The following is a 26,092-nucleotide window of genomic DNA, read 5'->3' on the forward strand; positions in this document are numbered from 1 at the left end:
TAATCACAGGCCCAGTGCAGTGTTGTGGGTGTATAATCACAGGCCCAGTGCAGTGTTCTGGGTGTATAATCACAGGGCTAGTGCAGTGTTCTGGGTGTATAATCACAGGCCCAGTGCAGTGTTCTGGGTGTATAATCACAGGGCTAGTACGTTACTGTATGTGTGCAGGGGGTGTGATTAATGTGAGCCCTGTGGCCCTTCCCCATGGCTCAGGCACTGAAGTGCATTGTCTGCGTGACCAGAGGCCCAGAGCAGCTATCGTCTGAACTCTCAACACACACACACACACACAAACACACACAAACACATACATGCACATACATGCACATACATGCACACACACACACACACACACACACACAAACACATACATGCACATACATGCACATACATGCACACACACACACACACACACACACACACACAAGGTATGTGAAAGGGACAGACTCAGTGACAAGTCATGTGCTGAATTTGAGACTAAATCGGTAGGTCGATAAGGCGATCAATCAGGCCTGTAAAGCAGCTTTGCTGTGCCCAGGGGACAATGAACTCTGCACCTGCCGCAGCACAGTGTCAGTCTCACACACGCGCTGAGCGTTGCAGAATGCCACCCCACACCCACACCCTCGCTGCACAGCGTTAAAGTGGAGAACCACCCTTTGGCCTCACGCTCAGTGAGTGAGTCCTGACCCCAGAAATCACCCTCCTGCTCCGCACGACTAAACGCAAGTCGGGTCACGCCGTCCCAGTGCGAGAGACAAACGACAACAACCACCACCCCGAAACCAGCCGTACAGCGGAAACACCACTCCGAGGGCAGCGTGGTCGCCAACGACAACCAAAACAAACGAAAACAGAAACACAGGGCGCCTCGGTTACCTGACGCAGGAGAGAGAGCGAGAGAGCGGAGCTCCCACATCCTCATAAAACACACAGGTGTGTGTGTGTGAGAGAAAAGCGAAACGTGACAAATTGTGGGGGATATTCCGCTCCCTCTCACAGGGCCTGTCCAAGCCCAGCGCACGGTTACCCGTCTCCTGGTAACAGGGCAGCTTGGCGGCCAAGTTTCATGTCATTACGAAGAGCCTCTCATCTCAGACAAGCTCTCTCAGGAAGGGAAGAGAGTGAATGTAAAAACAGAGGAGAGATTTTCCACACTACATACATATAAGATATGCGCTGCTCACTGCACCAGTTTGGGTGGAAGTAGGTTTAATCTCGCTTTGAAGCTCAACCAAGAAATCCCTCCCCAAACAAAAACAACAAAAAACCAATACGCATACAATACGCATACAATAAATATTTCTTCTCACGCATATTTTCTGTCAATAAAAATTAGGTGCTTCAGCAGATGATGAACATAATCAAATCCCCAGTAAAGTGTTTTAAAAGCGCGACTGGCTCTTTGAAAGCCATTGTAAAATGCCATGACATTACAGAACATAATTAAATAAACTGCAATGCTTCATCATTGCTGCCCACATGCAGTGAAGCCTGGCAACTCGGCTGATGGTCTCCTACAACAGGAAGTGTAATGGACACCATAGATACACAACATCTCTGAAAGATCTTTTTTGTCCCCGTATAAAATACCCTCCATATATTCATTTTGTCATCACAAAGTAGATACATTTTCCATCCAGGGGACAAATTTTTCCACCTTTATGAATGATGTTTTATCACGACCGGTATCAATGCCAATAATATTCAGCATGAGTCAGCTTTAGGAGGTGTTTTTCCACGGGTAGCGATAACTCTTAACTCTTCGTAGCAGCCTGTCGGTTCAGAGTGAGCTGGGCCAAGCGCACACAAATCAGGGGAAGTATCTGGATGTGCGATATAAATGACCGTTTCTTTCAGGGAGATTGAATTTAAATGCGCAACAATAACACAATAACAATAACAATAACAGTGACGCTCCCATCCGGAAAATGGGCTTCTGTTATTGCCACCGCGGCCTGTCTCCAGTACGCCGCCAGAGCCCGGAATAATCTATGGAGATGGCATCTCCGACGCGGGAATCACTGCTTCATTATTACACCCATCAAGGGCAGAGAGGGTGTCCGCACACTGGGAGAGGACGAGAGGAGAGAAGGAGAAGGAGAAGGAGGGGAGAGGCAGGTGTGTTGTAGTACAGTGTGTGCTTCCTGGATGGGTGCAGGGCCTTGCCGCTTTCCGGGGTCAAAAGGTCAGGAGCATGATGTCACCACGCGCTAACCCATGGCATGTGCATGTGTGCATGAGCGTGTTTACGTGTGTGCGTATGTGTGTGTGTGTGTGTGTGTGTGTGTGTGCATACACCTTGGGGTGGGAGCGTACTAGTGTGACCCCCAACACTGAGAACAAGTATCATTTATCGCAGCTGATAGCGAGCGCCAGTTATTATAATTGTGGGTAATGAGTCATTCATCTGGCAGCTGAGAGAGGCTAGAGCTCTCACAAACACACACACACACACACACACACACACACACACACCTGAGAGTGGCCTTCACAACCAATCTCATCACACCAGATAATCAGTAATTACCAAGCAGCTCATATGAAAGTTTTAATTAACAGGAGCGAGGCTTCACAACGCAGGGCCGCACGCTACTCCTCAACGCAAGCTGAGCATTAACGGCTGAATCTCTGTTACACAGGGCAAGATCTCAACTCAGTGCAATTACATTTGGCATTCAGGGTCCATGCTATGTCACCCACGGTGTGCACCCACGGCAATGCAAGGTTTACCACATTGTGGCCTGTTCCAAAGCTAAATCACCAGATCATCGCCTGGTTTAGTCAGCATTTTACAGCGTTTGGACAGTAGGGTACCGTATAAACGAAACATGTTATTGTGATTGCACTGATCTCAGATCAGCTCTTAGATCTGTATTTGCTGAGTTGGTATTCAGGCCCACTGATCTGAGATCAGCTCTTACCTGTGCGTGCTAAGCTGGAACTTGGCTTCGCAGGTCCCAATGTTGCGCACCAGGAGGGTCTTCTGGGCGGGGCACTTGACGGGGTTCAGGGGGAAGTGCAGGTGGTCGGGGAAGTCCAAGATGGCGCGGGCGCCGATGGCCCGGATGGGCACCTCAAACTTCTCCCTCTCCGTCACACAGACCAGCCTGTGGGTGTAGTCCTGCCCGGGGGAGGGGGGAGAGAAAGGGATCGGTCACACACGCACGCACGCACACACACACACAGAGCACAGAACACACACTGCTCCACATTCGGGGTGACATTAGCTCAGGCGGTAAGAGCAGTCGTCTGGCAGTCGGAGGGTTGCCGGTTCGATCCCAGCCTGGGTGTGTTGAAGTGTCCCTGAGCAAGACACTGAATCCCCAATTGCTGGTCGGTGCCTTGCATGGCAGCCTATCGCCATTGGTGTGTGAGTGTGTGTGTGAATGGGTGGAGAGGCATCAATTGTAAAGCGCTTTGGAGAAAATCTATAAAAAAGTCAATTTATCATTTACATCCCCATGGATTGATTGCCAGGCCAGCCAATGAGGAGAGGGCAGATTATGGAGTGTATCCTTCACTACATGACTGGCAGGTCATCTTCACGCCTCCCTGACCTCATAAAACACGCAAGGCCACACGCAGTCACACGAGGTCACGCGTGTAATCATTCATAGAGCTGGGTCTCTCATGGGACAGCGCCACACTGGAGAATTCCCCAGTGTTAAATCAACTCCAGCAGAGTTCACAGCAGTCCGACCAAGACTCTAATCGAGTCACTCCTGCAGAGATCATTTTACATTTTGCGACACGCAGAGCCGGCAGCAGAGAGGAGGGGTTCCAAACTGCAGAACTGTAGAGATGCTATATCTACCAGAACACTGACTGTACCCCCCCCCCCCCCCGTGTCCCAGAGGTTGAAACGCGTATCAGTGTCGGTCCTGTGTTTCTGTAGCTAATGCCATCTCAGCCCCGAGGGACACTGTGTACTGCACTGTGTGTGCTGTTCCAGGGAGAGACAGTGTGTTCTGCAGTGTGTGTGTGTGTGTGTGCGCGTGTGTGTGCGTCATTCCACGTGAGGGACAGTGTGTGCTCTGTGATGTGTGTGTCTGTGTGCTGTTCCAAGTGAGGTACAGTGTGTGTCTGGCACCGTGTATGTGTGCCATTCTGAGGGAGAGGCAGTGTGTGTTCTACACTGTGTGTGTGTGTGTGTGTGTGTGAGTCTTCCAGAGCAGGTGACAGTGTGTGTTCTGCACAGTGTGTGTGTGTATGTGTGTGTGTGTATGTGAGTCGTTCAGGGCACGAGACAGGGTGTTCTACGGCGTGTTTAAACACACAGTCCTGACAGGGCAGAGAGCACTCTACCTGCACAGAGCCCTGTGATGAATAAGAGTGTGTGTGGAACGGGCAGCCCATAGGGAGGGGGGTATGTCTGATTAAAAATGTACAGGGGAGGCTGCTGCTTCTCTATCATGGCCTGGAGGAGCAGTCGGGCCCCTGGCCCCATCACTCGGCCCACACAGAGGAGCTCTGTCTCCAGGCAGGTTACAGTGGGGGCTGGGGGGTATTCCACTCCAGTCTCTATTACTGAGGATGAGCAAGCATCGAGCCAACCGAGGAGCTGAAGAGACGGAGGGAGAGGGTAGGGATGGAAACAGACTCTCTTTCTCTCCGTCTCCCTCATTCCCCGTTTCTCTCTCCTTCTCCATCCCATCCTCCTCTCCCATTCGGTTTCTCTCTCTCCCCTGCTCCCATCAGTCCCCTCTCTCTCTCTCTCTCTCTCTCTCTCATTTCCTGTTTATCCCTCTCCTTCTCCATCAAATCCTCCATTTGTCTCTCTCCTGCTTCCTTGCATCCTCTCTCTCTATCCTTCTCTCTCATTTCCTGATTTACTCCCTCCCTTTCCCTAATCCCATTGCTCTCTCGCTCACTCTCTTGCTCTCTCTCTCTCTCTTTCCCCTTCATTATTTTGTACCCATTACTCAAAGCCAGGCTGTGATGAAGAGACCGTTCACAGAAGCAGTAAGTAAGAACGTGCAGAGTAGCATGAGTTCCCTCCCATGACTCATGATAGAGGGATGATGTAACACAGGAACAACCCACTGAAATGTGACTCTTCACAGGATCAGCTTCTGAAGAAATCTTTCCTCACAGCAACTTCCTCTGAGCCACCCCATTTACGGAATTCAGGGGTCAGAAACAGTCCTGTCACATGTTTCTTCCACCCATCAGCTCAGCCAGCCCATTTCTCTCATTTGTTCTACCTCTTGGCTGAAGAACCGTGCTAATTAGCAACTCCGGGTGACTGGAGCAAAATACTGGTGAGGACTTTTAGTTTGCCAATCTGGATTTCACACCTCTGTCTGGAGCTTTCAAGAAACACATTTAAAAAGAAAAAAACAAAAACAAAAAACAGCCATATGAAGGGCTCCCTCTGTGCCTAACACAGTCTCTGGAAGCTCGTCAAACAGCCGCTATTTCAGTCAAACAGCCACTATTTCAGCCAAACAGCCGCTATTTCAGCCAAACAGCCACTATTTCAGCCAAACGGCCACTATTTCAGCCAAACAGCCGCTATTTCAGCCAAACGGCCACTATTTCAGCCAAACGGCCACTATTTCAGCCAAACAGCCACTATTTCAGCCAAACAGCCACTATTTCAACCAAACGGCCACTATTTCAGCCAAACAGCCACTATTTCAGCCAAACGGCCACTATTTCAGCTAACCAGCCGCTATGTCAGCTAACCAGCTGCTATCTCAGTCAACAGCTGCAGAAATAGCAGTGCCGCTAAATCCTCAGATGTTATCGATCGGAAGAGTCCCGTACTCCCGCATCGCTTTTGGGAATCGATGCGAAGACGCCAGGCGATCGCGCTAGGTCAGAGCGTTCGCCCCCTGCACCTCTCGAGCTGGTACACAGGAGGGGGCGGGGGTTGTAAGAGAGGAGGAGGGAGCCAGTGACTGTTCCTGAAAAGACGAGACGGAGCGAATGTGCGCTCGATCTCACGCGCGGCCATCGCCACGGTAACCCCGAGCACTGAGCTCCCCCCCCTCTGAGCCGAAACCCTCACCCCCCGCCTCATTAGACCCACAGATTACATAACGTTGTGTGCGGCCGAGGGGGAACAGAGGCCCAGCTGGTAGAAATGACACAGCCCACCGCTCTGCATGTGTGACGCGACACGTGTGGTTTTGTTTGATGAATATTTCAACACAACAGGACTCCTGCAGGCCCACAGACAGTAAAGGGGCAGCCATTTTAGGCCAGGCAAGCCAAGTTAGACTGCTTCAATCACAGCGATTACTAGTGCAGTCCACTGGTTTAGTATCTGCCTTCAGGCGCCGTGGCACTACAAACTCAGCGCTGTGTGTCCTGTGCCAGCCACCATACCACCCAGCCTCTGTGCTGTACAGTGGGCACCCTTGATAAATTTGGATACAAAATAATAGTTATTGACATAAGCTTTCTTTTCCGAAATGTGTAAAGCAGTTTGTTGTTTTAGTGATTCAATGGAAACAAAAAAAATAAAAATAGTATTTCTCCAAAAAACTGGTTTAATACTTCGCGCAAACACCCCTGGCAAAGATGACAGCCATTAGTCTTTTCCTACATACCACTTTCCACACAATCCCCCGGCCCCAGTGCTGTGTGTCCCACAAAGGCCACCATACCCCTCCTGCCCCAGTGCTGTGTGTCCTATCCCACTTGCCGTACCTTGTTCTCCTGAGGAGTGAAGAGGATGGTGAAGGTGGAGGCCATGCCTGGAGCCACCTTGTTGCACACATCCAGGGGGCTGACCACTTTGAAGTACAGGGAGCCTTCCTCCGTCACTTTGACCAAGCGTGGGATCTGGGGACCAATCAGGAGCAAGCGTGAGGTCAAAGGTCAGGGACTGTGGGTTCAGCACATGCCAATGCTCATGAGCTGCACAGGTTATTGGCAGTGCACTGCTTTTCACCAGGGCTGACAAGGGCAGTCCCCGGCAGCACCAATTCGAGGGGGCGTCAAATAAAAGAGGAAAACAAACTCCATGTGCTGTGAACACGATAATCAGTGAAAACCCCCCGAGTTCACAATTGCTACCTCACCCCAGCCCACAATCCACAATCACGAGAGTCTTCACCCCCCCCTTACCCCTTCCCCATTTGTTAGCTCCACGCACTGATCCAAACTGAAGCCCACCGGCTGCTCCACACTGGAGCTCCTCCCGCACGGTTAGCTGTACCAGGTGGAGGGAACGTACGGGCACCTCCTGTGCATTCAGGCTCATGGATCAGACCGGATCTAATGATTTAATCGAGCCGCTAAGAGACACAGCCCCCCCCCCCCCCCCGCATTCCAGGGGAATCCAGGAGAGACGGTTCCCGCTCCGCTCCCTCCTGCCAGGCGACAGCCGAATACGCCGCGCTGCACGCGAAGAGCGATCGGGGAGAGTGGAAACCCCCGCAATGACCCCAGCAGCCGTCTGAAAGGTCAGACACTCCACACGGAGAGGTGTTAAAGTGTTTAGGAAGAGCACTCAAGAACTTAATGGGGCTTTTCCTCATGGTTAATACACCCTGGTGCATAACATACGACAGCGTGTGTAGTCAGAACACGAGCAGGCTCCGGGATATTCCACACACACACACGCTTTCGATTCAATTCAAAGTTACTTGTATTGTGCATTTTACAGCAGACTGCCACAAAGACGCTTTACAGAGTAACAGAACGGCAAAAACGAAACGATAAAAGATCTGAACCCCCAAATAACAAGTGCAAGGTAAAAACTGCCCAGTGGTGAGAGAAACTCTCAAACAGTGGTGAGAAAGAAAACTCCCTGATGGGAAGAAATCTGTCAGAACCCATCAGAGGGGGAGACCGTCCTCTGCAGGCCAGCAAGGCGTAAGGAGTACACGTAGAACGGATATAAAAGAAATGCAATAATACATCCATTCACTGCCATTCAAATGGGTTGAACAGGTTACAGTTAAGGTAATACACTAGCTGGAGAAATAGAACTTGCTGTAAGCTCATTGGCAGTTCCGCGTTAATGGCCAGGCTACACTTGGGAAAACATGGCAGCAGCCTGGGTTAGCTCTAGGGCCCCGGAACTGAAAGGCAGGGTCCACATAAAAGGAAAAGGAGGGCCGAATTAGGACACCGTGTGAGGAAAGTGAACACACTGGCTAGGGAGCCAGAGGGACGGGTTTCTGGAAGAGCGGGGGAGGGGCGAGGAACTTTCTTGCTCTTTACAGACAGATGAGGGAAAGGTGGGTCCACAGGTTGATCATCTATACATTACACATAGCGGGAAAAAAATACAAATGATGGACTCGTGTCTCCTTGCTTGAGCATCCTTCAGGAGCCTCCTAGCTCCTGCCTCTTTCAAGGAGCATGTAAAGGCTTGGAACGTCCTCAATCAGACCTTTTCTGGGTCAGTCAAGGACCGAGGGGATGAGGGCGGACAAAATAAGTGATTAGAATGAGCCGTCTGTACCCCAGTCACAGAAAGGAGACTCCATGAGAAAGACAAGAACCATTTGGACACTGTTCAGCCAGTACCTCCAAGCACACACTTCCTTTGTGTTTAACGTTTATGTGCTTCTGAGTGGGTGTGCTGATCCAAGACCTATAACCTTTCCTTGTCCACTTTCAGCTAAAAGGGAAAACTGATCCAAGATCAGGCATCTCCGATGCATTACGATCCTGATTCGATTATGTGCGTTATTCAGGAACAGAATGGTTCACACAGGTTGTGATTTTGGTCAACCAGTTGCCCATTCATATTTTATGAAGCTGGCCTTCAACCTGAGAAACTGGGCGCCAAAAGTTTTATAAGCCAAAAGAAAAGTTTCCTATATGTCTTTCCTATATGTCTTTGATGCATTGTGTTATGCCATTGTTTCTATTCAGAAATGTGTAGCTATGACACGAGGGGAAGTTCTTGCCCCTTCTTCAGACTAGTACACTTCCATAAACCAAGCCGCTCACTGCGGGAGCATGGCTGAATGTTTTTTCAGGCTGAGGTGTAACTCAGTGACAGAATCTGTGCCGTTAGAAAGGCCTTTCTCTGACACTCCCATCCGAGGAGGTGCTAAAGGTCAGGTGACTCAGTCATTTAGCCGAGTTAATGTTTGATGTTGGTTCATCTTCTGCTCTTAACTGTCCTTGTGACTGGTACAGGATCTCCAAAACTGAGCAATCTGCACCGTGAGAGAAGGTGAAGTACACGGTATTCAAATCGCTCAGGAACGAACGCTCCTGTTCTCTCACGTCTCCACTCGCCTCCTCCTACACACCCCCCTCTCTCCCTCTCTCTCCTCCTCTCTCCCTCTCTCCCCCTCTCTCTTCCTCTCTCCCTCTCTCCTCCACTCTCCCCCTCTCTCCTCCTCTCTCCCCCACTCTCCCCTTCTCTCCTCCTCTCTCAAATTAAACCCAGTTATGAAAAAAAACACACACAACAAGATTGTGTGTTGTGTACACAGAGATGATGACAGATAACAGAATATTACTTTCAGCGATTAACCCAAACACCCCAAACTGCCAGCCCAGAATTAATAACAAGCATGAAAAAAAAACATTGTCAGCTCTGGTAGGTTAGTCTCTTTACCCAAGCTTTGCTTCTATTTTTACCTGGGTCCAATTAATCATTCAACGGTTTCTCAGTGATGAAAAGGTTCTTGGGTCAGGAAAGGAAAATTCAGTGACGAGCAAAAGGCAGAACAACCCTGTTAATGTGTGCCTTTGTAAGGAATCTCACCCTCACAAGATATTCTGCCAGCAAATCTAATGAGAGTCGGGTTGTTTTTTTAATTTGCTGTTGAATTAGGTTGCCCAAGCCAATGATTTATGCATTTGTTGTTGTCCAGGTTAATGTTAATGATAATAATAATATCTTGCAATGTAATGTGGTCAGCAGCCTTTCTCTTCTGCATGGTACGCTGCAGCACATCGGCTTTCTATGGTCTGTTGCCCAAGTTCTCTATTGAGAACTGACTGGTCTTCAGAGCTTTTGGTTCTGTTGAGTGTGTGTTAGCCTGTAGGGCTAATTTTTCACACTTAGCCTTAGGTCTCTCTCTCTCTCGCTTTCTCTGTCTCCCTCTATATATATATCTATATCTATATCTATCTATCTAGCCTTAAGTCTTGGTTTCTCTCTCTCAACAATACTCATAGAACTAAAACATAAATTCGCATAAATTATATGTTCCAATTATTCTCTCCCCCCCGTCTCTACCTCTCTCTGCCTCTTTCTCTCCCCCTCCCTCTACCCCCTCCCCCTCTCTCTCCCTCTACCCCCTCCCTCTCTCTACCCCCTTCCCTCTCTCTCTCTCTACCCCCCTTCCCTCTCTCTCTCCCCCCTCCCCCCCCCTCTCTGTCGTAATTACACGGTTGTGTCTAATTGAGTTGACAGTTGAGGGAGGAGAGGAGGGGGGGGGGGGCTTTAATCTCATTCCAGTGGAATCGGCTGTAATGAGGTGTTTTCAGTCACCAGGGAGGAAGGGATGATGATGCACAACACATGCTCTGTTTCTCCTGCCCGCTCGCTCTTCCAGAGCGCTTTACACCGTGCCATCAGCGCCACAGAACTCAGTCACACACAGAGGCTCCATGGAAGCCAGCGCCGTGATTAGCATCACGCAACATTCTGCCTTTCACAAGCAGTCTGCCGCTGGTTGCAACAGCCAACCCCTTGTGTGATGTAAATGTCTGGCCATTTCTTGAAAAAGATATGCTGCAAGACACTCAACAGTACATTTAAATATATGGGGGCTCTACAAACACATTATCCAGGACCTGCCAGTATATTATATATTATATATCATTATATATTTTGTTGGTTATGCTCATATATATCCCGCTGAAGGATCTCGGCACCAAAGCAGCAAAATTCATATAAAAAGCGAAATCTATACAATAGCAAATGTACACTCAGTGAGAAATTTACAGTGGTGTGAAAAAGTGTTTGCTCCCTTCCTGATTTCTTATTTTTTTGCATGTTTGTCACACTTAAATGTTTCAGATCATCAAACAAATTTTAATATTATTCAAAGACAACACAAGTAAACACAAAATGCAGTTTTTAAATGAAGGTTTTTATTATTAAGGGAGAAAAAAAATCCAAACCTACATGGCCCTGTGTGAAAAAATGATTGCCCCCCTGTTAAAACATAACTTAACTGTGGTTTATCAAACCTCAACCTTCAATTTCTCTAGCCACACCCAGGCCTGATTACTGCCACACCTGTTCTCAATCAAGAAATCACTTAAATAGGACCTGCCTGACAAAGTGAAGTAGACCAAATGATCCTCAAAAGCTAGACATCATGCCGAGATCTAAAGAAATTCAGGAACAAATGAGAAAGAAAGTAATTGAGATCTATCAGTCTGGAAAAGGTTATAAAGCCATTTCTAAAGCTTTGGGACTCCAGCGAACCACAATGAAAGCCATTATCCACAAATGGTGAAACATGGAACAGTGGTGAACCTTCCCAGGAGTGGCCGGCCGACCAAAATTACCCCAAGAGCGCAGCGACGACTCATCCAAGAGGTCACAAAAGACCCCACAACAACATCCAAAGAACTGCAGGCCTCACTTGCCTCAGTTAAGGTCAGTGTTCATGACTCCACCATAAGAAAGTGACTGGGCAAAAATGGCCTGCATGGCAGAGTTCCAAGACAAAAACCACTGCTGAGCAAAAAGAACATTAAGGCTCATCTCAATTTTGCCAGAAAACATCTTGATGATCCCCAAGACTTTTGGGAAAATACTCTGTGGTCTGACGAGACAAAAGTTGAACTTTTTGGAAGGTGTTTGTCCCATTACATCTGGCGTAAAAGTAACACCGCATTTCAGAAAAAGAACATCATACCAACAGTAAAATATGGTGGTGGTAGTGTGATGGTCTGGGGCTGTTTTGCTGCTTCAGGACTTGGAAGACTTGCTGTGATAAATGGAACCATGAATTCTGCTGTCTACCAAAAAATCCTGAAGGAGAATGTCCGGCCATCTGTTCGTGACCTCAAGCTGAAACGAACTTGGGTTCTGCAGCAGGACAATGATCCAAAACACACCAGCAAGTCCACCTCTGAATGGCTGAAGAAAAACAAAATGAAGACTTTGGAGTGGCCTAGTCAAAGTCCTGACCTGAATCCTATTGAGATGCTGTGGCATGACCTTAAAAAGGCGGTTCATGCTCGAAAACCCTCCAATGTGGCTGAATTACAACAATTCTGCAAAGATGAGTGGGCCAAAATTCCTCCACAGTGCTGTAAGAGACTCATTGCAAGTTATCGCAAACGCTTGATTGCAGTTGTTGCTGCTACGGGTGGCCCAACCAGTTATTAGGTTTAGGGGGCAATCACTTTTTCACACAGGGTCATGTAGGTTTGGATTTTTGTTCTCCCTTAATAATAAAAACCTTCATTTAAATCTGCATTTCGTGTTTACTTGTGTTGTCTTTGAATAATATTTAAATTTGTTTGATGATCTGAAACATTTAAGTGTGACAAACATGCAAAAAAATAAGAAATCAGGAAGGGGGCAAACACTTTTTCACACCACTGTATTAGTGTTGGTGTACAGACCTGTACACCAACTTGTTAATGCAAATATTTCATCATCCAATCATGTGGCAGCAACTAAATGCATAAAAGGGGAAGAAATGTGATCTAAGTGACCGGGGAATGATTGTTGGTGCCAGACACGGTGGTTTGAGTATCTCAGAAACTGCTGATCTCTTGTGATTGTCACGCTCAACAGTCTCTAGAGTTTGCAGAGAATGGTGCGAAAAACAAAAAACACCTGGTGAGCAGCAGCTATGCGGGCAGGAATGTGTTGTTAATGAAAGAGGAGAAGGGCCACACTGCTCGAAGCTGACAGGAAGGAGACAGTCATACAAATAACCACACATTACAACAGTGCTATGCAGAAGAGCATCTCTGAACAAGCAACATGTCAAACCTCTAAGTGGATAAGCTACAGCAGCAGAAGACCAATAAGTCTAAAAAAGAAGTCTAATAAATACCTAATAAAGTGCTGAGTGCATTTTTGCAATATCCATCCATCCATTATCTGAACCCGCTTATCCTGATCAGGGTCGCAGGGGGGCTGGAGCCTATCCCAGCATACATTGGGCGAAAGGCAGGAATACACCCTGGACAGGTCGCCAGTCTATCACAGGGCACACACACCATTCACTCACACACTCATACCTACGGACAATTTAGACTCTCCAATCAGCCTAACGTGCATGTCTTTGGACTGTGGGAGGAAACCGGAGTACCCGGAGGAAACCCACGCAGACACGGGGAGAACATGCAAACTCCGCACAGAGAGGCCCCGGCCGACGGGGATTCGAACCCAGGACCTCCTTGCTGTGAGGCGGCAGTGCTACCCACTGCACCATCCGTGCCGCCAACCATTTTTGCAATATATAAATATATATTGCTAAATAGATTTGCTATCTAACAATATATTTCGCGATACAAATTACAAACACAAAATTGTATATTTCAACTAACACTTTCCGCACGCAAGCCGTTATGTGTCATTAAATGGGGGAAATATATATGGTTTAGGTTACAAATAGAAATGAACCCTAAAGAGGCAATATACAGGTTCTCTCCAATTTTGTTGCATAAGAAAAAGGCTGAATGGTGAATGTTGTTGTCACCGTTTGCGACCACTCAAAAGAACGTTCTGGAGACAGCTGACAAACAAGCGTTTTTGTTCTCTGATGGGGTCTAACGCGTCCGTGAATTCCCAGTGACAGGCAGGATGCGGGAAGCCATCGATGCCACTGAGAGACTCCCTCTCCATGCTTCGCCGGGAGAATGAGACCAAGCGTTCTGTGTGTAATGATCCCCTCCGCAGAAAACAAACAGACAAACAAATAAATAAATAAATACAATGTGAGAGAGAGAAAGAGAGAGAGAGAGAGGGAGGGGGAGAGCAAGAGAAGACAAAAACGTCCACAAATTGTTAAGTATTGGCCCTGTGATGAGTGAGGTTGAACTGTTTCCTCACAAGGGGGGGGGGGGGGGCAATCTGCCCAAAGCAAGCCCACGCCAGTAAAAATGTTTTGGAGTTAATCAACCCCTCGGATCGATAACTTCCTGGCTCCTGAAGTTGCTGCTAACCTCTTGACTCCTGCGTTTGGTGTGGTGCGGTGGTGGGAGTGTGTGAGGGGGGGGGACACAGAGATAACGTGAATGACTGGCTTGCCGCTGCAGTCCGCCCCGGGCCCCTGGTTTATGTGTCCCAGTGTCCCCGGGAGGGGGGCGTCTCACTCGCACACGGGGTAATTGGCTGTTCCAGGGCCTCACCTGGACACGGCAGAGAAGCCACAGGCTGTGGCGCTTTCCGGAGGCTCCACGGCTCGCAATTAACAGGAGGGGGGGGGACTCAGGCATGCCGAAAACACCCCCTGTCCAATTACCACACCTGAGAACCTGGCCCCCCCACCTGCCAATGCCGACCCCTCCCTCGGGGGAGTCCTCCTTCTCCTCCTCCTCCTCCTCCCGCCTCACCTTGTCATTGTTCCGGAGCACCAGCGGGACCTCGTAGGTCTCCGAGGGGGCGTAGTTCTGGAAAACTATCTCCGAGGGGAAGGGCTGGAACATGGCCTGGTCCACGTCCACGGAGGAGGACTGGGAACACCGACAGAGACAGAGAGGGAGAGAGAAAAAGAGAGAAAGAACGATTATCGTTTATCCATACCAGGGTATTAGGCTTCTGTGGAGAGAGGGCTCTGAAGAATAGGGCTCTATTCAGCTGGGGGCAGGGCTCTTTGAACAAGCAGTTATATAACAGCTTCAACTGCGCCTGGAAATATCCACCAAACTAATGATGATTAGCGTACGCCATCTCCTGAAAAGGGCTTTGATTTCTGCCTCCTGATTCCCATCAGCCGCAGACAAACTGGCGAGCTGACGCTTTTCAAAGCACCTCCCCTCGTCAATTTTACAGTTATTAGTAAAAAAAAAAAAAAAGAAAGAAAAAAAGGAGGGGGGTTATCTCTGCGCACTTGATGTTGGACAGATGGTTCCAGCTGAAATGTGGCAGCGACTGCACGTCGATATCTCGCCGGGTGGATGGAGGGTTTGTGTCAAGATGTCTGCCCACAAGTTTCTTAATCAAAGGATGGAGCTTATCGGCGTCCATCTGGGCTGTGTGTGTGTTTGTGTGAGTGTGTCAGAGAGAATGTGTGTGTGTGTATCAGAGAGAATGTGTGTGTGCGCATGTGAGTGAGTCAGAGAGAATGTGTGAGGGTGTGTGTGTGTGTATCAGAGCGAATGCGTGTGTGCTAGTGAGTGTGTGAGTGTGTCAGAGAGAATTTTTGTGTGTGCATGTGAGTGAGTCATAGAGAATGTGTGTGTGTTAGTGAGTGTGTGAGTGTGTCAGAGAGAATGTATGTGTGTGTGTGTGTATCAGAGAGAATGTGTGTGTGCGCATGTGAGTGAGTCAGAGAGAATGTGTGAGGGTGTGTGTGTGTGTATCAGAGCGAATGCGTGTGTGCTAGTGAGTGTGTGAGTGTGTCAGAGAGAATTTTTGTGTGTGCATGTGAGTGAGTCATAGAGAATGTGTGTGTGTTAGTGAGTGTGTGAGTGTGTCAGAGAGAATGTATGTGTGTGTGTGTGTGTATCAGAGAGAATGTGTGTGTGCGCATGTGAGTGAGTCAGAGAGAATGTGTGAGGGTGTGTGTGCGTATCAGAGAGAATGCGTGTGTGCTAATTAATGAGTGTGTGAGTGTGTCAGACAGAATTTTCGTGTGTGCATGTGAGTGAGTCAGCGAGAATGTGTGTGTGTTAGTGAGTGTATGAGTGTGTCAGAGAGAATGTGTGTGTGTGTGTGTCAGAGAGAATGTGTGTGCAGGTGTGTCTGTGTGTGTGTGTGTGTATTTGTGTGTGTGTGTGTGTCTGTGTGTCAGAGAACCCCTCCATCCACTCACACTTCTCCATCTGAGGAAATCAGACAGGATATAATTAGCGGCGTCAGTGCCATTTCCTGCTGCTGCAGGCAGAAATAAGGGTGGAAAAGCCATCGTGACCAACCGGCTTTTAGTGCCCATCGCCTTCATCTGACTGAGAGGGAGGGGGGAGCCAGCCTGAACCTGGCCCTGATTAAGTAACCTCATCAACAGAATGAGTTCACCTTCCAGCCCTCCACCAAAGACATGCGCCCCTTCAGAGCTGCTGTTTGCAGTAACAGAGAGAGAGAGGGAGGGAGAGAATGAGTAATACAGAGCAAGAGAGAGGAGGGAGAGAGACAGAAGGGAGAGAGATAGCAGAGAGAGAGAGAGGGAGGGAGGGAGAAACAGAGAGAATGTGAGAAAAAGACAGAGAGAGAGGTGAAGACAGGATTAAAGGTGTGTCATTCTTCATTCTGCCACTTCCTTTCCCATTTAATTAATCACGTCAGATTCGGGTTGTCAGCAACACTGGCTGCCAGATCTTCAGAGCTGACCCAAGTCTAATATCAAGAAGGGCAAGACAGGGATGGCCAGATTACATGTCAAGTGCCAGAACTGGGGGTCAATTTCATTTCAGTCCGGCCGGTTCAGAAAATGACTTGCAATTCACTTCACTTCAATCCTCAAAGAAGAGCATGACCATTTCACACAAGGCCTGATCTGAATGCAAATGCGTTTCCTGAATTGACCGAATTGAAATTAATTGACTGTGAACCTGCCAAGCAAGCCAATTTCCTATTCACATCTTAATTGACAGCAGTGACTGGAGCCAAAAAATGTCTTATTCAAGAACAGCTGACACAGCAGACTTCATACAGAGACAATTTTCCCATTTAACCCTGCCTAATAGCATCATTGTTTCCATTATTAAACAGCATACTGGGTAATGTTTAGCCACGACAGCTAATTCATGATCTGTATAATTTCTGATGCTAATCAATAAACCCAAAAAAGGAGATTTTCAGAAAACAAATGCTTCGGTTGGCAGCATCACCGTAGAGCCCTGTGAATTATGTTTTTTCTTTTTTGAAAACGATGTGCGGAAACGATGTGAGCCTTCTCCTCATCTGTGTACAATGACAGTAAGTGTGGCCCAGCAGTGACATGTATTAATACGTGTGGAGGCTGTTTCTGTTCTGTCATGACAGTACATTTATCATGAAAAGCATTAAACCATGTTGTCTCTATCAGGAAACAGTATATTGCCTTTTTTTTTCAGACTTTATGTATTCAAATCTACACCAGGAACATTTTTTTTTAAAGATACTGTCCTGAAAGATTTAGTCTTCTAAAGGCAGCAGTTGCAATGTTGACACATATTCTTCGTGGTATACCACAAAGCGAAGATGTAACAGCACAGGCAGAGTGGAACAGGCAGCAGTATGTGACGTGCTGTCAGGCAGTCGGAACACACACAGATAATAGTCCCTGGAGAGTGCGGATTTATGCTAATCCCTTTCCCTCATTTCCTATTCATATCTAAATTAAATGGAGCACAATAAGGATCAAAACTGCAGGCTTCTCACTGGTGTATTTCTCCTAAGGCGGCACTAAAAGGTGCAAGGCAACTTGAATGTAGGGTTTTTACTGCATGTGTTGCCATGCATGTTGTTCTGCTGTGTGTGTGTGTGTGTGTGTGTGTGTGTGTGTGCCTGTGTGTGTCTGGAGGTGCCAGTGCAAACCGACTAACTAATCAGTTTTACAATCCATGTGAAACAACCGATGACAAATATCGTGCTAAAAGGTCTAAGACATCCCTGACATAGAGAGGGGTAGAGAAATAGAGAGGAAGAGAGATTTAACACCTTTATTGCAACACTACAACAAAACAGCACAAGACACCATCAACTCCCACAAATCACAAGGAAAGAAAAATGGAGAGAGAGAGAGAGAGAGAGAGAGAGGGAGAGAGAGGGCAGAGAGAGAGGGCAGAGGGAGGGAGAGAGAGGGAGAGAGAGAATAGGGGGCAGTGTTTCTGTACGTGTTTGCATGTTCACCTTCTGGTGCGTGGTCTCGCTCATGTCCAGGAGCTCTAGGATGCGAGGAGGGCGCATCTGGTGTGTGTTGGCCAGACGCTCCTCAGTGGACTGGGACATCTCCCGCGCAAACGCCGACGGGGTCAGCTGCAGCCGCGCAGGGTTAAACGGGTTAAATGGGTTAAATGGGTTAAACAGGTTAATCCAGGCAACAAGGAGTGGAAGCCAGGTAAACCAGGGCACCACTTTATAATAGGTCATTTCGGACTTCTAACAGTCAAGAGAGGAATTGCAGCAACAAGCCACAACACTGTTTATCCCTCCCCTTCTCTGTAAATACGGTGACGTTGAAACGCCATTGGCTGTGGCAATTAGAACCAATTTTCAACCAATGAGCTGGAATTATTGTACAGATAAACAATGTTTTTTGGCACAGAGTGCCGGCTGTCAACTGCACATTTTGTAACATGTCTTGTAACAATGTTTTTATCTTACCTATTGTACCTTTAACAAAAAATATCATCCAGTGCTGCCACCCATTACAGCAAGCTGAGAAAGTAGGCCACGCTAAGTGTAATATTCCATACTCTGTACTTTACCTCACCTGATGAGATGTTCAACCTATACACAGAAGTGGAGAAGGGATCTATGTGCCTTATATGCTATTTAGGAGTATGAGGTACTAGTATGTTACATTTTACATTTCTATTGGTGCCAAAAGTTATTGAAATGAAAAATGCATGTGCATAAATATCATAAATTAACAATGTATCGTGATGTATTTACGTTACTTAGGAGGTAAGAAATGACAGAGAGGAGGCCAGATACATGCAGGCACACGTATGCACACCCCCACACACACAACCACGGTGCACAGACACAGGGGCAACACGCCGTCAACAGCCCTAGAACATCCCTGCCTGCCCACTGCAGAGCACCTGTGTGGCTTTTAAACCTCCGTTACCCGTCTTCAGTTTATGTGTAAGACGCAGGGGATCTCAATCACCCCCTTCCAGGGGAAAACACCAAACCACACTCTCAAAGCAGTCCGCGACAGAACAGATTTCATCTCAAAATATAAATGAATGATGAGGAAGGGGGATATATTCAATTTTTAATACCTGCCGGTTATTTGTGTGTGTGCGCAAAATATAGTCTTCTTCATAATTTAAAGACAACAGAAAATTTCAACCACCCTCGCACTGGACGTATGAAACCGGAAAAAGAGCAGCACAGCCGTGGGCTGGGACATTCTCACGGTTTCCGGAAGGAGGCACTAGATGCACAAAGCCTCCAGAGAGAATAGCTGAATTCCTCTCCACAGACAGGGGTAAGGCACCTGAGGTTGCACAAGCAGTATTACTATCCAAAACATATTAGTGTCCAAAACGACCACCCTTTCCCCGTGAAGGAATGGGAAAGCACAGTCAGTTTTTAAGGCAGAGGATGTTGTGTTTTCCCATTACTGCAGAAAGGACATCTTCGTATCAGGGCAGACATAATTAGGCTTTTTTCTTTTTCTTTTTTTCGATTTCTGTGATGATGCAGGTGATGGCAACACATTGCACTGGGACTGTGATGTGTGTGTGTGTGTGTGTGTGTGTGTGTGTGTGTGTGTGTGGCGCCAGTTCACTGATGTGAGTGGTACCTCTTGGGCAATGTGGGTATGGGAGTCAAACCTCTGTCACTGTCCACACAAATTGAGCAGCTGTTTTCAGGGCAAAGGAATGGTATTTCCCCGATAGTTATGCAGAATACATATCACAGGAGCAACACCATTGGTAATTAACCTGAATTACTTCCAGTTGTATAAGTGCACTTCATGCTGTGTATATTTTCAGGCAGTGTATGCACATTTAAGATAGTTGCTCTGGGAGAAGAATAAACATGGAATACTGAAACATAACGGAAACTTGTGAACTTACTCTGATGGGCTGGTCTTCGTGTTTGACAAGTTTTGGGTTCCTGGGTGCTACCACTTTGCTCTTGAACCCCTCTGGCATTTTGGGGGACAAACTTTGCAGAGTGTTGGTCGCCGCCTGCAGTTTTGAGGTCGGCATATTTAAATTCTTCTCGTCTTTTTTTATCACCTCATCTAGGAATAGAAGAGAAATCGGCCTAAATTAATAACCCAATACGTAGTATAGTAAATACTGATATAAAGTCATGATTAGTTGATGCTCATTAATAGCTGCATAATTGCCAGCTTGGTAACGTTAATTAAGCTACATTACCTGCAGAAAATGGTACACAGAAGGCGCTACTCTTAATTATTTCCCATATTGCCAAATTGCTAACTTGACGTTTCAGTTTTAATCATGCAAGGAATAAACATTAAAGTTGAGTAGCTAGCTATAATTTACGTTGAAAGCGTTTAGGTGAGTTGCCAGGTAGCTAATGTTAGCCAGGTGTTATAACTAATATTACACTTATCTTTACCACGCGGTAAATTAAATACAAATTAACTTGTAATATCGGCACACTGCTTTCTCGTTGATAAAGGGCAGATATACTTACAAATGTTTATTTTTTCTACCGTTCTTCTTTCCTTAACGTTACGTGTGCGTGTTTGCAACAGTGCGTTTCTTTCATCGTGTCATTGAGTTTAGTGGTTACCATGGCACAGGCACATGTTTGCCTGGAGTCCCAGTAAACCGGCTGTTGGTTGGACCCAGTGAAAGCTCTTGAGTGCTTTCTTTGGTGGGACGCACACTCAAAGTTGAGCTGAATCTTAGCAACGGATTGGGAACAGCTAGATTTTTAAAGGAAATGGAAAAAACGATCTGTTCGAGGATACAGGTTACCGTTTAAAAAATGGGGTGAGATGGGGATGGGTATCACTAACGGTAGATACGTTAACGTCAGATTGTCCATGTACAGAATTCCCAGCTTTAAAAATGAATTTAAAAAATGAATATGTAAGTGAATGCCAGATATTAAGACAGTTTGAGCGATGCTTAATGGAACACTAGCACTAGATCTATAGCCTACGTTAGCTAGTCTGTTTTATTTAAGCAGTTTAACGATACGCTTTAATCAAGTTAACGTTACGTGTTCTATATGTGTTTATTAATATGCAATTCATTATTTAATATTTAAGACGTTTGTACTTGATTAGCTAACTTCTAAAAGCTGCTCCTGGATGAACTTTTTACAGTATTTTTGCTTGGGGATTTAATGTCCTCAATAAACCGACCCTAGTTCGGCTCTCGGGAGCTCAGAAGCGCATCGTACACCATGTGTGTCACAACGTCACGCAGTTTGTTTTGGTACTGTGCCTTGTGGTAACTGGCGAGTTATGTAGGTATTCGCAGAATATCGCACTCATTAGGTAGCCAGATTAATACGAGGATAGTAGCACACGCTAACCACATTTAAAGCTGATGTATTTACAGTATATTGGGTAATTAACTCGTAATAACCACCTGAATAACATACAATGTGGTTAGCTATATCAATTAGTTAGCCACCAAGCTAGCTCAGTTATGGAGGCCCAATGCAACGCCTCGTACTTTCCTAGAGTGTTCCACCGTTTGAAGATTACGTTCCTCCGTTTGGACCATAACTGAGGGTATTGCAAAAGGCTCAATGTAAACGTTTTGAAATACATATTGCTTGCTTGGAAATACTCGTTGTATTGACGTATAGATGCTGTTAACTGATTTAAAGAACATCGGAATAGCTACGTTGTTAGTTTTGTGATTGTGTAGCTTAGTTTAACTTACTAGCCTGCATTGTGTTGGAACCGGTTTGTATTAGCGGTTAGCCACCTAGCTAAACAAATTCACCAGTCTGATAACGTCCACATTAACTGGAGTGTCTTTAAGGACATTTTGGTTGTATATCAGTATATTTGGTTTGTACGTGATTATCATTCTGCCTACACGTTCGTTTATGGAAAGTATCCTGAACTACTTTTCTTGCCCGTCTGCTGTTTTGATAATCAAGAGCCGTTGAGTTAGTTTAACGTAAACCAATTCATTTCATATCGGCTAAAGTGTAAATCGCTTCTAGGTTGTCACTGTGGCTGTTGGTACAAATTATGAAGGAATATATTTTGTAAAACGGTTAAATGGCATTTGTACATGTACATTTCATTACATTATAGTCATTTAGCAGACACTCTTATCCAGAGCGACGTACAATAAAGTGCAAATTAGAACCAGAGACAAGTGCGCTGAACACCAAAGATTGAAGTGCAGTCCTAGAGTGATCACATAGATTAAACGATTATGATTTGATTATATTTGTAAAATTACTGTTGCATAAAAGTCTAAAAATCAATTGCTTGGCTGTTTAATCTTTGACGAAAACCTATTTTCTTTTCCTTTCTTGCTGGATGCAGATTACTCTGCAGGGAAGATGAGCAGGGGGCATGGTGTAAGAAAAAAACCAGAAAACACAGCCGAGCCGCCCTCCTTCAGTGAAGATGTAGTCAGCGAAATTCGGGAGCTTTTCAGCAAAACCGCCACCTACTTAAAGCCAGCGTGCGGGGAATGGTTTATCCCAGACCCCAACGAGTCGCTGAGGAATGAGCCCCACCAGCACATCCGTCTGCAGGCCCTGAAGAAGTCTCTGAATGAGGTGAAGAACCAGCTCAGCGACAAGAACCTGGAGGTCTGGCACCAGCACACATCCTTCACCAACAGAGCCGGGAAGATCATCGCGCACGTGCGAGCAGCCGCCAATGCCGAGGTCTGCACCCAGGCCTGGTGCAAGTTCCATGAGGTCCTGGGCTCCTTTAACCTAGTCCCTGAGCGGGCCCTGCAGGATGGGGAGCTCAACTCGGTCCATCTCTGCGAGGCCCCAGGGGCCTTCATCGCCAGCCTAAACCACTACCTCAAGTCCAGATTCCCCTTCTGCGACTGGACGTGGGCGGCCAACACCCTCAACCCCTACCACGAGGCCAACGACAGCGGCAGCATGATCGCGGACGACCGCCTGATCGCCAGCACCCTGCCCTGGTGGTTCTTCGGCACCGACGACACCGGCGACATCATGTCCCTGAACTACGTGCTGGAGCTGAAGAGGTTCCTGGCGAACATGCACACCGTGGACCTGGTGACGGCGGACGGCAGCTTCGACTGCCAGGCCAACCCTGACGAGCAGGAGGCCCTGGTGGCCCCGCTGCACTACTGCGAGGCCGTGGCCGCCCTGCTGCTGCTGAGCCCCGGGGGCTCCTTCGTGCTGAAGATGTTCACGCTGTACGAGCACTCCTCCGTCTGCCTGCTCTACCTGCTCAACTGCTGCTTCCGCGCCGTCCACGTCTTCAAGCCCGGCACCAGCAAGGCCGGAAACTCCGAGGTCTACGTCGTCTGCCTGGACCACTGCGAGAAGGACGCCGCGCGGCCCCTGATCTCCAAGATGATCCGGAATTTCGGCCCGGACATCGCCGGCCGGGGGGCCCTCTTTCCCGACCGCCTCATTCCCGACTCGTTCCTGCGGCAGCACGAGGGGGTCTGCGCCTATTTCCACGAGCACCAGGTCCGGACCATCACGGAGAACCTGGGGCTCTTCCAATCCATGTCTGCTCAGGAGCGGCAGAGGCTGGAGCTCCTGAGGGACTGCGCCGTGCAGTTCTACACGGAGCGTTTCCAGGTGCAGCGTCTCCCCCGGCACTTGTGGCTCTGCAGAAACTCGGTCCCCGCCTGCAGCACCAACGGCAAGCTACTGAACAGCCGGAAGCAGGCCGGGTCCTTCAACGAGAGAAAGAAGCTCCAGGACCTGGACTGGATGGCCAAGGTGGGCCTGGGCACCTGCAAGGCATCGATAGAAGAGCACGTCGTAGAGGCGGCCGGGAAGGGTTGCGTGTTGGCCGGGCCGGCGGATGACTGCCACATTGGCTCTTGGTACGTCTTGGCGGGCACTGCCTTGCCCAAGGTCAGAAGTTCACCTTTCTGTGACCTGGAACTGCTGAAGCACTTGAACGAAGCGCTGGAACAGAGCGGGTTGACCAAGGATGGGGGACGGTGCGTTCCCTCCTGTGGCGCCTGCACGGTTTTCACCCCCGAATCCATCCTGTCGGAACTGGTCGACCTCCACCCCAGCCGGCTTGTCCAGGGTGCCTGCGACCAGAGGCTCCACTGCCTGGTGGTGGGGGGTTCGTCCCTGGAGGAATGCCTGCCCCAGACCGACGAGCTGTACCTGGTGTGCTCGGAGGGGCCTTCGCACCCCAGTGCCGGCTGGACGTCCCTGCATGACGGGGAGCCCCGGTACCAGCAGGAGCTCCTGGGCTGCATCCTGTCCTCGCTCCGCGACCTCCCAACGGGGGGCTCCCTCGTCCTCCCCCTCCTCTCCGCCCTCACCCGCTTCACGGCCGGGCTGGTCCTCGTCCTGCACTGGTGTTTCCGTTCCATCACCTTCCGGTGCCCCGCCCCTGCTGACACCTTTGGCGCTGCCACCGGCATCCTCCTGTGCTCGGACTACTGCCAGCCCACCGGCGACGGGCTCCTGGAGTTCCTGGCGGAAATGCAACACTCGATGGCAAACTTCCCCGGGGCCGAGAGCCCCTGCCAGGTGCTGCAGTTTGTTCCCATGGAGGTCCTCCTCAAGGGGGCGCTGCCAGAGTTCCTCTGGACCATGAACACGGCCATCACTCGGCACAGGCTGCATCTGCTGGTCCAGGCTGAGCAGCACTCCAACATGGCAACCGCTTAAGGATCTTAAGGTTGCCAGATTGTGGCCTTACTCCTCGTTTTCACTGCCATTCCTGATTTACTTTTTTGTCTGCCGGAAAAGACTATCCTCAGCTGTTAGAATACAGGGGGGAAAAGGGACACATTTGTTTTGTTTATGTGAATTAATTACGTCCAGTTTGTGACTGGAGGGATGGCATGGTACTGTCAGGTTTCTTTATTTTTTAAAGGTTGTGGGTACAGATACGTGGGTACGGTATTTTTGTTTGTCATCAGTGTTTAAGATTCCATATTCCCTCTGTATTAAGTCTGAAGTTCGGACAGCCTTAATAAACTGGTGTTTGTATTTTTTGAATGCGGAAATATAATTCTAAAAGTGGCTTCTTTTTAAATGGTCTTAAATCTTAAATGGTCAAAATTAAATGCCTTTAATCTCCTAAGGGAACAAAATTGATTTAATCTTTTAAAAGGGGACAAAGTATTTGGGCAAAGTTGCCTCATCAAAACTTATCAGAGTTCTATATTCATGGAAAGTTTGTTGAGAAAAGTTGCCTCTTAAAGGTACAATAGGTAAAAAATGCTGGCCCAGACCTGATTTACTTCTGTACAGTACATTTTTTAGGATACACTTGCAGTCAAATCGAATGTCAGATACAGTTAAGTTAATTAAATAATTAAGAGCAGAAGTTGTTTCAATCCTGAAATCGGTCATTGCTGTGCACCCCTAGTATAGAGCCACAGGGGGAGGCTACAAAAAGCGGCTACAAAACTTAACTCAAATTGAGAAAACGTGAATTAGGCAAATGGAATGTCCATGCTCCATCAAAAGAAAAATGTCTTTGCCCTAAGACTTATGAAGCTCACTGCATATATTTTGACATTTTATATTTCGCCTAATATCTGACTGATACAAAGCACCTTACGTAGACACGCACCCTCATATCCTATCATGGGAGTCGGGTGATGGTTGGAATCATGTGACTAATGCCATTTGCTTCTTTTGATTTTTTAAGAATAAACTCAAAAAGTTGAACGACATAATCCTGTTGGAGGCTCTCAGGAGTGGGTCATTGCCTCCATCTCATATTTAAGTTTGTCGCACATCTTTTACATTTAAAGTTTGTTTTATATGTTTTTCTCCTCTCACTTGGGAGTCCTCTGCCTCAGTCCAGCACATGCACGCATGCAAACACACACACACACACACACACACACACACACACACACACACAGATGGGAATGGGTTTGCTTGAAATGATTTTTCCTTCCCCAGTAGATAAAATGCAATATGATGGAGAGCAGATAAAAAATGCTCCGGATTTCATGATTGTGAAAATTACATAATTTTACAGGAGATTGTGGGGGCAGTGCACATTTGATCTCCGCGCTCCTTTGATCAAACGGGTGTCAACCTGACGTGATTAGAAATGCCTGATGGATGTTCTGCGCTGGTTACAGTCATGTGACCAGTGCGTCGCTTGCTTCCCACCAGCTGGAGCAGTGGTTCCCCCGGCCCTGCTCCTGAAGATCTACTGTCCTGTAGGTTTTCACTCCAACCCTAACTTCGCACTTCTGATTC

General features: G+C 47.7%; 2 protein-coding genes across 9 annotated transcripts in view; one reads left to right on the forward strand and one right to left on the reverse strand.

The window, feature by feature from the left end:
• hydin (HYDIN axonemal central pair apparatus protein) overlaps positions 1-20,461 on the reverse strand; it is a 161,187-nt gene extending 140,726 nt beyond the window's left edge. The window contains exons 1-6 of the mRNA XM_061246932.1: positions 20,396-20,461; positions 19,804-19,973; positions 17,900-18,025; positions 14,461-14,580; positions 6,661-6,795; positions 2,925-3,124 (exon numbers count right to left, since the gene is read on the reverse strand). Coding sequence (XP_061102916.1) covers positions 2,925-3,124; positions 6,661-6,795; positions 14,461-14,580; positions 17,900-18,025; positions 19,804-19,938 — 716 coding nt within the window. The 5' untranslated portion in view covers positions 19,939-19,973; positions 20,396-20,461. The remainder of the gene's footprint in view (positions 1-2,924; positions 3,125-6,660; positions 6,796-14,460; positions 14,581-17,899; positions 18,026-19,803; positions 19,974-20,395) is intronic.
• On the forward strand, positions 19,822-25,534 carry cmtr2 (cap methyltransferase 2). Of its 8 annotated transcripts, none has more exons than XM_061244994.1 (2): positions 19,822-19,930; positions 22,224-25,534. In XM_061244994.1, exon 2 carries the CDS (start codon positions 22,241-22,243, stop codon positions 24,533-24,535), a length of 2,295 nt encoding a protein of 764 aa, XP_061100978.1. In that variant the 5' UTR covers positions 19,822-19,930; positions 22,224-22,240; the 3' UTR covers positions 24,536-25,534. The 8 variants fall into 8 exon arrangements, with proteins under 8 accessions (XP_061100978.1, XP_061100979.1, XP_061100976.1 ...); XM_061244995.1 differs by lacking the exon at positions 19,822-19,930 and adding an exon at positions 20,163-20,256; XM_061244992.1 differs by lacking the exon at positions 19,822-19,930 and adding an exon at positions 20,387-20,796.
• Positions 25,535-26,092: the final 558 nt, after the last annotated feature.

This window comes from Conger conger, chromosome 6 (genome assembly GCF_963514075.1).
Source record: "Conger conger chromosome 6, fConCon1.1, whole genome shotgun sequence".
NCBI lineage: Eukaryota > Metazoa > Chordata > Actinopteri > Anguilliformes > Congridae > Conger > Conger conger.

Bases quoted from the DNA above. Each gene is read 5' to 3' on its own strand.
- cmtr2 (XM_061244994.1), top strand. From the start codon at position 22,241: ATGAGCAGGGGGCATGGTGTAAGAAAAAAACCAGAAAACACAGCCGAG.